Source organism: Gadus morhua, chromosome 11 (genome assembly GCF_902167405.1).
Source record: "Gadus morhua chromosome 11, gadMor3.0, whole genome shotgun sequence".
NCBI classification, from domain to species: domain Eukaryota; kingdom Metazoa; phylum Chordata; class Actinopteri; order Gadiformes; family Gadidae; genus Gadus; species Gadus morhua.
Window position 1 is genome coordinate 21,703,285 of NC_044058.1, and position 14,153 is coordinate 21,717,437.

General features: G+C 45.2%; 2 protein-coding genes across 2 annotated transcripts in view; one reads left to right on the plus strand and one right to left on the minus strand.

Annotated features, from left to right (window-relative positions):
• Positions 1-2,658: 2,658 nt before the first annotated feature.
• lratd2b (LRAT domain containing 2b) lies at positions 2,659-5,000 on the minus strand. The gene has a single exon (XM_030370061.1). The coding sequence runs from the start codon at positions 3,960-3,962 to the stop codon at positions 3,126-3,128; it is 837 nt and encodes a 278-aa protein (XP_030225921.1). The 5' UTR covers positions 3,963-5,000; the 3' UTR covers positions 2,659-3,125.
• Positions 5,001-10,330: 5,330 nt separating this feature from the next.
• LOC115553625 (kelch-like protein 38) overlaps positions 10,331-14,153 on the plus strand; it is a 5,068-nt gene continuing 1,245 nt past the window's right edge. The window contains exons 1-4 of the mRNA XM_030370057.1: positions 10,331-10,898; positions 12,039-13,265; positions 13,362-13,503; positions 13,755-13,860. Coding sequence (XP_030225917.1) covers positions 12,040-13,265; positions 13,362-13,503; positions 13,755-13,860 — 1,474 coding nt within the window. The 5' untranslated portion in view covers positions 10,331-10,898; position 12,039. The remainder of the gene's footprint in view (positions 10,899-12,038; positions 13,266-13,361; positions 13,504-13,754; positions 13,861-14,153) is intronic.

Here is a 14,153-nt window from a genome sequence, read left to right on the forward strand (position 1 = left end):
CATGAGATGAAACACAAACAAATAGATGCACAGAATGTGCACTCAGCCAGAGCAGCAGGCAACCATACCACTGTACCACTTGACCGGCAAAGCAGAAGAAACTGCCTAGGTATCTATTTTTACCAGGAATATATTTTAGGAATATATTTTAAACTATAGTGGCACAAACATTTATTTTGACTGCACAAACCAGCACAAACGTAGCACTAACGATAGAGACCATTTTGACGCGATTTGAACGTTCTAGGCATGCTGGTTGCATAACAAGTGGTCTGTTTACATAACAAGAAGGGGAAATAAAGTTGTATTAATTACTTAAAAAGTAAAGTATCAAAAACATTTATTTTAACAGCACAAACCAGCACTAACGTAGCACTAAACATAGAGACAATTTTGACGCGATTTGAAGATGGAGGGGGGGCTGAGTGACGTCACGTGAGAAAAATCAAACTGGAATACCTTTTAAACTATAGTTGCACAAATATTTCTTTTGACTGCACAAACCAGCACAAACGTAGCACTAACGATAGAGACCATTTTGACGCGATTTCAAGGAGGACGGGGGGCTGAGGGACGTCATGTGTGAAAATCAAACGGGAACAACTAAGAAACCATAATAGCAAAACAATTTCTTTTGACGGCACAAACCAGCACAAACGTAGCACTAACGATTGGGACTATTTTGATGAGATTTGGGCGTGAACGGGGGGGTGGGTGACGTCACATGCCAGAAAATGCAATTTTGAATTACTCAAAATCCTTACCAGCACAAACGATAATTTTTACGGCACAAACCAGCACAAACCTAGCACAAACGAACAGCAGTGTCATTTTAATATTTTGAATGAGACGGGGGGCCAACTTCACACAGGTATTCTCCTGCTATGTGGAGACCACTTTCCCCGCTCGGATAACAATTTCTGGACACGCCCATGTTAAATCCTAGAATATCCTCCTTCTTCCTGTGTGGCTGATACTATCTGCTAATTAATTTTGCAGAAGACCTCGTCGTTGTATCTGTGGGTAAGAAACGGGCCTGTAGATTTACATTTCCATTTAGGGCATTTAACAGACACTTTTATCCAAAGCGACTTACAATATGTAGGCTACATTCAAGTAGATAGATAGCTTTGGGGATGTCTTGTACCCATTAAGTATAAAGTGTTGGAAAGAACTACACATCGTAGACCAGTGACTTCGCTTTTATCTGTTGGAAAATAAATGAAACAATACCTTTCCGCTGCAGAATGTAGCGTCCTTGGTACACTCTGTGTGTACTGTGTTCTCTGGCTTACCACTGAGGACATTTGGTCAACATTAATTGTAGGCTACATAGTTTCAAAGAAGTGAGACGGTGGTGATACAAAAATATAAACACATTATAGCTAATTGAGTAGAGGAAAATTAGTGTCTGCTGGCGTACTTAAGTTAGGACTAAAGAAAACTTGTGACACATCTGCAAGGATTGTGGTTTTGCTAGCATCGTGAAACAAAAGGGACTGAACACAACTGAAAGTGTAAATAGACAACGAGACCGACAGTATTAAACTGCACAGATTTGTGCAGTTTAATACTGTTGGCTAAGTTTGTGTTCGCTGTTAATAGTAGGCCTATAATAATTAATAATAATTTATTGACAACTGCACACTTATAGCCACCTCCCGCTACGTGATTGGTCGAAATAGAATGAAGCAAAAGTAATCAAATCTCCACCGTTCAAACCAGAGTTGAGTTCGTCTCCCGACAGATTTTAGAAATTAATCTAGTCAGATTTGTGCGAATCGCGAGACCCCCTCATGCTTGTGACCGTATTATCCCCATCTATTGACAGCATTATAGTGTTTATATGCAAATACCAATTTGCCAGTGTTGAATGTGTCATAAACATGCAGCTCACACAGACACACGCTCACTCACACATGCGCACGCACACTTTTGATCATCGTAGCAGACTACAGAGAATGGAAGAAATGCAAATCTGTCTGTCAGCCCCCCTATTCAGTTAGACTGCTAATTGTTCTATCAAAGGGTGGGTCCAGGGAGAAAAACATACCTGCAGGGAAATACAATACACAGCCACAACTTTGCTTCTTGTCGGGGCCCATTCCATGTTGTTGTTTCTCTCCTTTTACCTTTTCAAAAGGTTTTGAGGGCTGAATACAAAGTGCATGTTTAGTTTACCCAAGGAACAATACGTAGGCCTATTACTGCATTAGCAGAATATTAACGTGGAGGATAATGAAAGCAGAACATCAACCACCATTTTCCCAACAGAGTTATCTCCACAGCAAAGACACAAACAAGTTGGATCAGACGCCCTCAGGGAGTTCAGTTCACTAAAATATTTACAGTCAGTCGATTTTAACTAGTGATCATATGAGTTTACAAAAGTGTCGATGAGTGTATAAGCAGCTGTTTTTGTGAAGTGGTGAGGTTAATGATGTTACGTCAAAAGATATTGGCCTGCTTTGGTTTCAACATTAACATTTTTAATAAAACTTCAGAAGGATGCTGTTAGTTCTTCATATAGCTGGTGGGTTTCCTACTGATAGCTTCATGGAATGAATAGTTTTGGTGTGATTAGTTAGCTATTTCAAAATGACAGTGGTGGTGCTTGATTGGTCAATTATCCACAGTGGACCAAAAATAAACAAAAAGTCTTATTTAAAATATATATATTTATTCCCGTTATACTATCATACAAAGTATATTTTTCTTCAGAAATTATTAAACAACACAAATTGATTAACGCCCACCCCACCCTGCGGTTGTGAACTGTATCCATAGGATAAAAATCTGAGTGGATTATCGTCCTTGTTTTGAATAAAGCCACACAAAAAGTTTTTTTTTAAATCCATACACAGTACTTATTGTCTTAATCTGGACATTCGGGTCTCCGATTCCTGAGTTTGATTGCCTAAGACCCCATCAAGACCTCATAAAATCGACACTTTCCCGGGGTCATTCTCAAAAGAAAGTGTCCGCAGGTGTCCATCTCTTGAGTGGGCAGCTCAACGAAGCCCCCGGCCCATAGACCAACGACTCCCTAAACTAAAATGTCATCCCATCAAATACTCCACCGTCCATCACTGCACTTCACTTTTGCCCGGCCAACGACCCACCAATCAATCAAAACGATCATCCTTGATCTCGTTTGTGGCATTAAGGTGTCCAGCCAGCTCCTGCACCACCGCCTCCTTCCCGATCTGATCGTTCCTCCTCTTCTCCATGATCACGTCCTCCAGGCTCTGAAACTCCAGCACGTGTCGGTCCTTCGGGGAGAACATCAACGTCAACCTGTACGGCTGTTTCCCGATGCGGATCTCCCCACCCATTTTGAACTCGCGCTTCCCGTAGCGGCACCACGCGGCGAAGCACTCTGCGTTGCGCCAGCACAGCTCCCGGTCCCGCGACCCCACATGATCCCGCGCGTTCCTCAGCACCACCTCGAGCGGCAGCGCGCGGTACCGATACAGGTCGTTCACTATGCGGCCCGGCCTGCCCTGGCTCGCGTCCGTTAGGAAGCTGTCCTTGACCTCCGCGCGGTGCAGGTGAACCACCCGGAAGTCGCCGACGTACACCGCCCAGTGTGGGTACTGGCCGGCGGAGACGAACTCCAACAGGTCCCCCGGTCTGCACTTGTTCAACAGACTCTCAGGCGAGTGTGTGGTTGCGTTGTTTGTCTCCGCTGTGTTCCTCTGGTACACACACTCATCACGGTAGTGCACCGAGCACGCCAGCTCGTTGTGGGGGTTGAACGGCGGGTCCTCCTGGCTGGGAGGCCGGCTGGTGTTCGGTACATCCAGGGGGTCCTCGTGGTCGTCGTCGTCGGCGGAGAAGATGTAGGACACCCCGATCCGCGGTCCCACCTCGTCCCCCCCGGCGGGGTCCAGCCCGTTGGGGTCCGAGGTTGGGACTTCGTCGTAGGTTAAGTGTGTCAGTTTTTCCACCTGGTTCCCCATAAGACTTGAAAAAAATGAATAATTTAAATTAAAAAATAAGCGTTGTTGGTGCGGGGAAGACCGTCACCAGAGCCACCTGATCTGGGTGAAGGTCAGGTGTGCGCCGGAGAGAAGGGGACGTGCTCCAGGCATAGTTCACCACGTCTCCAGCGAGCTGAGGTGCCAGTAATCCATGAGCAGGCAAGTCGTGCAAGTTGGTAAAGTTGGGTTTACCTCCAAATGTCCAAGTACGTAGTAGTGTTTCCCTAAATATATAAACAAACACTGTTAACATTTGAATTAACAAGTAACCCGGTCGCCATATTGCCGTGTCAACACACCGTCACGCCCGACTTTCGTTATCCCTGAGCCCGGTGCTTCTCAACAAGGCACCTGTTGACTTAGCTCCTCCTCATCCGAGTTAAATTACCCAAACGAAAGTCCTGTTGCTGCGATTATTCCGTCTCCTCTCTCAATTCCATCTCTTCTAAGATCCGCGATGGGTTATGTGAGACGTGTGTGTGTGGCTTGTTGGCTGTTGGCTGTTGGCTGTGTTCCCCTGTTTCTGCTGAACCGGACGCCCGGGTCTGGTTGTGAGCCTCTCTCCGCGCGTCTTGCGGTGATACTACTCACCCGAGGTTCCCAGACGGGGAGGTGCGCCACTTAAAGCGGCAGTGCTGCGTGCGCCTCATCCATTCCAAATATGGACACATGCGCGTCGTGGTTTCGTTGGGCTGGTGTTGTTTACGAGCATGCATTCGTTTGTAATAACAACTGCCTCCACACTTAAAAAAAGGATGAATCCTCAATATGTCAATAAACTCCCAATGCAATGCACCTGTTCTGAACATTTCACAGTTCTTCAATAGTAGGGTAAATTCACTTCCTGTTCCTGTATTTTAAACGTCATCTTTAACTTTGTCTGTAGCAGCACCTGCAGGGTTTACGCATATGTACCTGACTTGTGTCTATGCTGCTGCGCTAAATCTAAATCAATAGACCCATAATTAATGGAAGCTGCACCTGTGTTCATCCTACTGTGAAAAGGGTCTATTCAAATAGGTCTTGAATACCAGAATGCATCATGACATTTACATTTACATTCAGGATATTCAGCAGCCACTTTCATCGAGTTACAATAAGTACATTTTGTCCGAGACAAACAATATATCAGCCTCGGTGCAGTAAGGATGTTCATAGAAATGAGTGCCAAGCACTAACAGTTAACACATTCCTCATATACAACAAAGATAGCTAGGATAAGACACTAAGTACACTTACTTTTTAAGTAGCAGGACGTACAACATACAATTAGTGCGTACATTAAGTGCCAGGACGTACAACATACAACAAGTGCATACATTAAGTGCCAGGACGTACAACATACAACAAGTGCATACATTAAGTGCCAGGACGTACAACATACAATTAGTGCATACATTAAGTGCCAGGACGTATAACATACAATAATTGCGTACATTAAGTGCCAGGATGTACAGCATACAATAATTGCGTACACTAAGTGCCAGGACGTACAACATACAATAATTGCGTAAGAGGGCGGGGGGGGGCGGTAAGGGGGGAGGGTATGCAGAGTCTAGGTGAACCCTGAACAGGGTCTATTAAAGTAGGGCTTGTACATCAGAATGCATCATGGGATGTCAGATGTGTCTCAAATGGCTAGGAGAGGCAGGGAGGCATCGAGTCTAAATATTTACAAAAAATGCTATCTGCTGAGGTGCCCACAACTGGGCAGTCTTTGAATGCAGCATAGACTCATGATGTCAAACCCCAACCCTAATGTTTGGTCCAAGTCTTGCAGGAAAACCCCTGTTGTTATGTCAATCTACAATGTCTCCCTATAATGACAAAAATATTTCACAGTGAATTACTAGAGTATGACCAGAATATGATCACTGCTAACATAATAACATAAAATGATAAAGAGTCCAATGCTGTTATGCTTCCAAAATGGAGGCAGTCATTGCGACGCACAATCTTTACTCCTTTTTAACTTTTTTTAATCCAACAATATGAAAACAACACTTATTATCTCCATGATGGAGATAATAAGTGTTGAGAGGTAAAGGTGGTCTGAATTATTGATTGAGACTCCATCAATAATTCAGACCACCTTTTTAATTTGTATTTCACATTAAATACTGTCCGATATTATGCATTATGAGTCTCTGTGACTGTGGACCTGTCTTTCGGTCCCTTTTCCCCAAAACTCTTTTCACAGTCTGTGACTGACTGCCCACAGGTGCACTGCACAAATCAAGATGACAGAGATATTTCACCTTAAGTCATCCCGCTCTGTCTCCATCCTCCATTGCCCCTCTCTCTCTTTGCCTTCATCGTCCTCCTTTCTCCTTTACCCAGCTGGCCAAATCCAACGGCTTGGTCCCGGTGCCCTTCCCCAGCCCAGTGTGTGTGTTTCTCTCTCTCTTTCCTCCCTTTCTCTCAACCCCATCTCTCTTGTTTCTCTATGTCTCATTCCTTCTAACTCTCTCACTCCCCTCTTTCTCTCACCCCCCCTCTCGTTTTCTCCCTCATTCTCTCTCTCTCTCTCTCTCTCTCTCTCTCTCTCTCTCTCTCTCTCTCTCTCTCTCTCTCTCTCTGTCTCTCTCTCTCTCTCTCTCTCTCTCTCTGTCTCTGTCTCTGTCTCTCTCTGTCTCTCTCTCTCCTCTCTCCCCCTCTCTCTCACCCCCCTTCTCTCTCTCCATCTATCTCTCTCTTGTTCTCTCTCTCTCTCTCTCTCTCTCTCTCTGTCTCTCACCCCCCTTCTCTCTCTCCATCTATCTCTCTCTTGTTCTCTCCCTCTCTCTCTCCCCCCCCCCCATCTCTCTTTCTCTCTCTCTGTACACTGACTGTCAGTTTAAAGACACCGGCTTCAGCCTCTTCTGCGGGGGGAATATCAATGTCAGACAACAACACATTCATGGCTGAATTCATCACAATCACATGAATACGTAAAGAGAGAAACACAAATGCATGCATGCTCTTCCAAAAATATACAGCCAAGGGCTTAGGCTGCGTGACGCCCAGTACACATACTGTGTGTCGGCTTTATGTAGGGAACACACAAAACAACGTGAACTTTGGCACACACTGACATATCCGAGGACTATAAAGAAGGAGGCTTGGTAGAGGGTGAATATGCATATTGCTGTCACGGCTCTTAGTGGTTGTCACCGCATGACCCCACACTCATTGATCAGTTTGTGTTTGTATGTTATCGTGTGCTTGTGCACCTATATATGTTAGTGGGTGTGTGTGATTGTGCACGTGTATGTATTTTTGTGTGTTTGTGCTCGTGCATGTGTGTATGTTAGCATGTGTATGTTTGTCTGTGTGTGTCAGCTTGTGCATGTATGTATGCTAGCATGTGTAGTGTACAAGTGTGTGTGTATTTAGTTTGTGAGCTTGTTTATGTATGTTAGTATGTGTACGTGTGTGTGTGTGTGTGTGTGTGTGCTTGAGCTTGTGTATGTTAGCATGTGTACGTGTGTGTGTGAGCTTGTGTATGTTAGCGTGGGTGCGTTTGTATGGGGATGGTCTGAGAGGCCGCCTGTGAATAAACATGCCACAGCATCACGCCACCCCACTGCCCTCCAATCTCCCTTTTTGTTTTCCTCGCTGCAACAATGTACCGTTTCTGTTTCGATGTGCTGCCCTCTTTTGTTAGTTATATCAGAAGAATTTTAAGCAGCTAACGGTAAGCCCTTTAAGACCTCTGCCCCCCCCTTGAGTTCATACTAACACACACACCGATACACACGTGCACAAGCAAAGACACACACACACACACACACACACACACACACACACACACACACACACACACACACACACACACACACACACACACACACACACACTAACATACATACACAGACACACATATGCACATCGTTTGCTGACATACTTGCACACATGCAGAAGCACACACATTCAAATTCTTAATCCTATATAGGTGCACACAAAAGATACACAAACGCACGCACACACACACACACACACACACACACACACACACACACACACACACACACACACACACACACACACACAACACACTTACATACATCATACATATGTATGTAAGCATGCAAACACCGACATACACAATACACACATGTACACATGCTAACACACATTCATGCTTACACACTAAAAAAATACATTCACACGTACATGAGCACGCACACACACACACACACACACACACACACACACACACACACACACACACACACACACACACACACACACACACACACACACACACACACACACACATCGGTGCACACAGAAGCACACATGATTACATACAAACACTCGGGCACAAACACAAACTTACATTGATAAACACACATTCACAAATTAATACAAGTCAAGTCTTCCCGTTTCAATCAATTCCGATCTACCACCCTACAAAAAGAGGATTATGTGAACTTCCTCTCCAATGTTACATTACTATGCTCAGTGCTCGACAGACACTCTTTGTTTTGCGGCACTGAGGAATATTTCTGAAGCTTGGGTGATTTGAATTGACTTTCAACACTTGCTGAATTGTTTTCGCCACATTTGTTGCTATGAATTGGTTGTTACCATCCCGACGACTTTTACTGTTGTGACCACCTGTTTGCCACCACTTTTGTACAATGGTTCAATCTTAATATGTCTCATGTCGTTTTTTTTAAAATCTATTCCAGAAAGTACCCATCAACTCGTAAAGGTTCTGTCTCGTAACTGCTTCGCTACATGGCTCGAACTTCTCAGTTTGCAATGCATGCAGCTGTCGTTTCTCCCTCTGTCTGTATTCGTACGTGGCCGTTCTCATATTAACATAATGTTTGGCTGACACCTAGTGGTTACAGCTTGAGTTAAAGCGACAGGTATTGTATGAAATTGCCGGCCTGTGCTTTCTGTGCAAATTGCATTCGCCGGCGTGTTTTTTTTATGAGGGGGATGTATAATGGCTAATCACATGTTGTTTGTGTGAGTGTGCACCGACGTACACCGGAGTCCAGTCCGGCGTAACAAATATCTGAACCACTACAAATGTGTTGAGTCTGTCCTACCGTGGGGGTCTCCAGGCTCAGAAGATGAATGCTAGGCAGCGTTGCTGATAATTATATTCTGTAAACAGAACACCAATTGTTTGTTCTTTGCAAGCAAGCAATCAAAAAAAAAGCTCTCCACACTCTCTGTGAACCTTATTTATCTAGCAGCTGAAACTTTAAATTGCAAAATAACAGCCCCCACCACCCCACTCAGGTTCAGAGAATGACGTGTAACAAGCTGGTCTACAGCCAGAGATGCACAGAAAAAGCTTTTGGACATCATGCATTTCCCGGAAATATATCGCAATGATGGCTTGGGACGTTACATGAGACCGTGTAATGAAGGGGGTGAAAGGTGAGGACCATCAAGGGCCAATGAGGGAGACGGGCCCCTAGACAGGGCTCTGGATTTAAAATCAATGATTTATCACGAATCATATGTCATGAATAAAAATCATACGCCCCTGATGAAATGATGAGATCAATTACATTTTGGTGGAAAATACACTATTCACTGGTAATTCGTTTGTTTGCAATACAATTAAAACAACTAGAAATAATCAATAGAATTACAAATATATTAGATAAATACGTTAAAAAAAATGAAGAACGGGCTGCAGTTCTTTCTTTTTCCTTTGAGGAACTGGGAACCGTCACATTTATTCCCCTTGGAATTACTTCCTTGAAATTGTGGATCTGAGAAAAGAGACGACATCTTCCTGGAAAATAAGCAAATACCTTTTATCATCAACCTCTACGGTTGAATACGTTAAGGTGTTATTTTTCCACGGTTGTCATTTTTGATATATATTTAAGGGAGATTCGACATTGACTCTGAGAATTACATTGCAGCAAAATCCCTCAGCCATGGCTGCGATAATACGTATTTATTTTCCATGGCATGTCTGTCTGCTTCTGTTAAGATTTAAAAAAGATTGAGAGCCCTAATAGCGACTCTATTAAATATAGATCTATAAGTTATATCCACATGAATTTTTTAGTGTTGTGATGCTTTGACTCATTTCGCTGCCAACTCACAAAATGTATGTTTTGTTAATTTATTTTTTCATCACCATTTTTTAAACTCTTATGCAAGTCAGCCAACCAAGCAGTCCACTGGCCGGCTTGGCAGAGATCTTAATCAACAACACCCTGTCAAATGTCATTCTTGTTTATGGAGCTCCAAGCATGTGGCAGCGTTTGGCCCAGGAGTAGAGGGAGGGAGAGGAGGGAGAGAGAGAGAGAGAGAGAGAGAGAGAGAGAGAGAGAGAGAGAGAGAGAGAGAGAGAGAGAGAGAGAGAGAGAGAGAGAGAGAGAGAGAGAGAGAGAGAGAGAGAGAGAGAGAGAGAGAGAGAGAGAGAGAGAGGAGGGAGGGAGAGTGTGTGTGCATGATGAATGTGAGTGTTAGCTTAAAGCCAGGAACGAAAGATGTAGCAAAGGAATTAATAAGGGGAGCGAGGGAGAAGGAAAGAGAGAGAGACAGAGAGACGAAGGGAGGGTGAATGAGTGATGGAGCAAGCAGGACCGTGACACACACAGTGCCACCGAGTCACATGCGAGCTGGACTTCGGTGTTGCCAAAAAGAGCTCCTATTTATAGGGAGCTGAAAGTATGTACACTGAGGCCTCCTGGAAAGAGTTCAGAACAACAACAAACACAACCCCACAGGCCCAGCTACGTACAAAGAGGCAGACAGCCCCGTCGGAAAAACATACGCTGCAGACACCACACACGCACACACGCGCAGCATCACAACGAGACAGAGGACAGCCGACAGGAGAGAGTGCATGGAACATGTCAAGTCCTCACACCGTCTTCTGAGTTTGTGATTTGAATACAGACGAGGACACCTGCGAATTTAACAGGGCTGGTGGAAGAGGAGGACAAGGTAAGAGATGTGTTGTGACCTGGTTGTGACGGCTGGTGTACCCGTGTTCATACAGGCTGTCTATGTTGGCTGTTCTTTCCAGGATAAATCACAAATCCGTATTGGGGACATTTGTTGACATTGTAGAGGTAATGTGTTGAATTGATGTGGCGATGTTTGCTTGCACAAATATTTGAAATTGTAATTTGTGGAGGACAAGTGTATTATCAACAGCAAATTGAAAAAAATATCGATATTCTTAATAGTATGCTGCCTACTCTAGCTTCCAATAATATCACGTTTGGTTTGCCTGGCTACAGTTGAACCTTGATTCTCTGCAGTTTAATTCCACCTGATCCTGGTTCAAACCACCTGATCCTGGTTCCATCGATGTTGCTGTTAAGAATTACAAAGCATCCTTTTATCATTCAACCTCTTTCATATTTGACTAAATTGATATTCTTATCAAACCCTGATCCCAAGCTCCTGTCAATGAGAGTCAAAGTATTATTCATTATTCAAAGTATGATGAAGAGCCGTAGTGTTATATCTCATGGTCAACCCATTCAATAGCTCATTATGTGCACAGTCAAAGTTTTGAGATGCTTTGTATCTGTTTGCTCCGACATTGTATTATTAATAGCTGAGGTCCTGATTCCCCAAAGCATTTCACTAATAACATCAAAAGCTATAAAATTGGCAGTTCTGAACCCTTATTGTAATACATTAGAGCTGACCCCCTTGGCTTTCTAGTAGCAATAATTAATGCCACTGCCAGGATTCAAGGAGACCCTAACTTGACGTCTCCCCTTAATACTCAAAAGGCCTGCTGGCTAGCTGCTCATCCTGTAATGACAGCTGGCCCATAGCTACCTTTTAAATAGTTGAGTGATGATAAATAGGCAACCAGAAACTAAAAGCCTTCCCCTAGAAATCATGCGGTCCAGTAGATGAATTAAATGTCAATTTGATGGAGGATGCTTATGCTGAAGACTCATAAGCTTTCACCGCCAGGCCATCCATCACATAAATGTGAAAACAACGAAAGTGGACAATCTTACAAATCTCCTAAGTTTGGTAATCGTATGGGGCCGAATTGAACAAACAATGCCGCAGGCTTACACAACTTTGAAATAAAACAAAATATTAACTCTAATTCAGAATGGACCTTGCCGCCATTGAGGTCTTCCATTACCAGGACAAGGAGCTGTCTTCTGCCCTACTCCTCCAACTCAACAGCCTTCGGCGGGACCGAGTCTTCACCGATGTGTTCCTGTGTTCAGACCAGTCCGAGATCCCGTGCCACCGCAATGTCCTGGTGTCCAGCAGCCCTTACTTCAGGGCCATGTTCTGCAGCAACTTTATGGAAACCAACCAGACCAGGATTCGCATAACGGGGATCACATCTTCCAGTTTGAGCAGTATCATTGACTATGTCTACACAGGACTGATCAGCATCACCATGGAGAACGTGCTCCCTCTCATGCAAGCCGCCTCCATGCTGCAATACGGTCGACTCTTCGAGGTATGCTCGGCTTTCCTCCAAGAGCGGCTGAGCCCGGAGAACTGCCTGAGCATGATAAGACTCTCTGAGATCCTGAGCTGCAACAGCCTGAAGAACAAGGCCAAGGCGATGGCCATGGAGAGCTTCTCGGACGTTTCGTCCTCTGAGGACTTGTGCGAGCTCTCCTTGCCCGAGCTGCTGGGGTATCTGGAAGACGACACCCTATGCGCGGACGAGGAGCAGGTCTTCGAGACGCTCGTCGCTTGGATCCACCATGACCCCCGGGCGAGACGCGGGGCCATCAGCGACCTTTTTAAGAAGGTGCGTCTCCGCTTCATCCACCCGACCTACCTCTTCCAGTTCATCGCCAACGACCCCCTGATCCAGTCCTCCACCCTCTGCACCGAGATCATCGAGTCCGTTCGGCGCCTCATGTTCTCCGTCAACTCAAAGTCGCCGAGCGACACTGCGGTCAACCTCAAACCACTGTGGGTGGCGCCCCGGCGTTACACCTGCAGCGAGACACTGGTGGTGGTGGGCGGGAGGAAGAACAACGAGCAGACCTCCAGGGAGGCCCTGATCTTCGACGAGAACAGCCAGACTTGGCAGTGGCTCGCCAAGCTGCCCCTGCGCCTGTACAAGGCGTCCTACGTATGCCTCCACAGTGTCCTCTACGTCCTCGGGGGCCTGCCCACCACGGCCACCAACACCCCGCGCCAGGCCAGCTCCGCCGTCTACACGCTGTCGCTCAAGACCAACCAGTGGCGCACGGCCGAGCCCATGCTGGCGCCACATTTTGCCCACCAGAGCATTTCCTTCCTCCACTTCATCTTCGTCCTGGGCGGGCTCGGCTCGGACAGATGTGTGTCTAACAGTGTGGAGAGGTGAGATTCCACCTGGCAGACATTCACAATGATAGCGTGATACCATGATCTCCTTGAAGTCTAGTGATGTAAACGATTTCAATGTCGCACGACCAGGTACAACAGTATGTTCAACCAATGGGAGACCATGTCCCCGATGCCAGAGGCGGTGCTCCACCCAGCCGTCGCTGCAGCCGACCAGAGGATCTACGTGTTTGGAGGAGAGAACGCCATGCAGAACCCTGTTAGGATGATACAGGTAATACCACAGCCCAAGTCTGTCATTCCAAGTATTTGGCGTTTCAGTACATTTTGTATTCCTCTCTTATGTTCCCCCCACATTTAAGCCAACCATTTGCCCATCACTCATCCATCAACCAATCGAACGCTCGCCTATTATCCTTTCTACATTGACATTTAAAATGTCAGGGTCTATGGATGTACATAGACGCATGTGCTAAGCACTTACATACAATCTATTCTCCCTCTCTCCCTGCAACGTCTTCAAAGGTCTACCATATTTCCAGGAATCTATGGTTTAAGATGGAAAACCGAACAGTGAAAAACATCTCTGCACCCGCTGCTGTCATTGATGACAAGATCTACATCGTTGGAGGTAGTGGAGTTTAATTTCACGTCATGGTTAATGTACTGTTTACGTAATGTTGCATGGCGAAAACGACTTGAGGAGCAGAGTAACTGTACATGAACAACATGAACCTATTCACCTATATTCCACTTTCAATTAATTAGTATTTGTACAGCCCCCCCAGACGGCAAGAAATAACTCCCTTAATTAGCAAGGAAGAAACCTTGATGAGGCAAGGGGCACACACAGCATGTAGACTGAAAAAATACTTGCTACTCTAGTACACACAACAACCACTCATCCACACAATAAGAAACCCT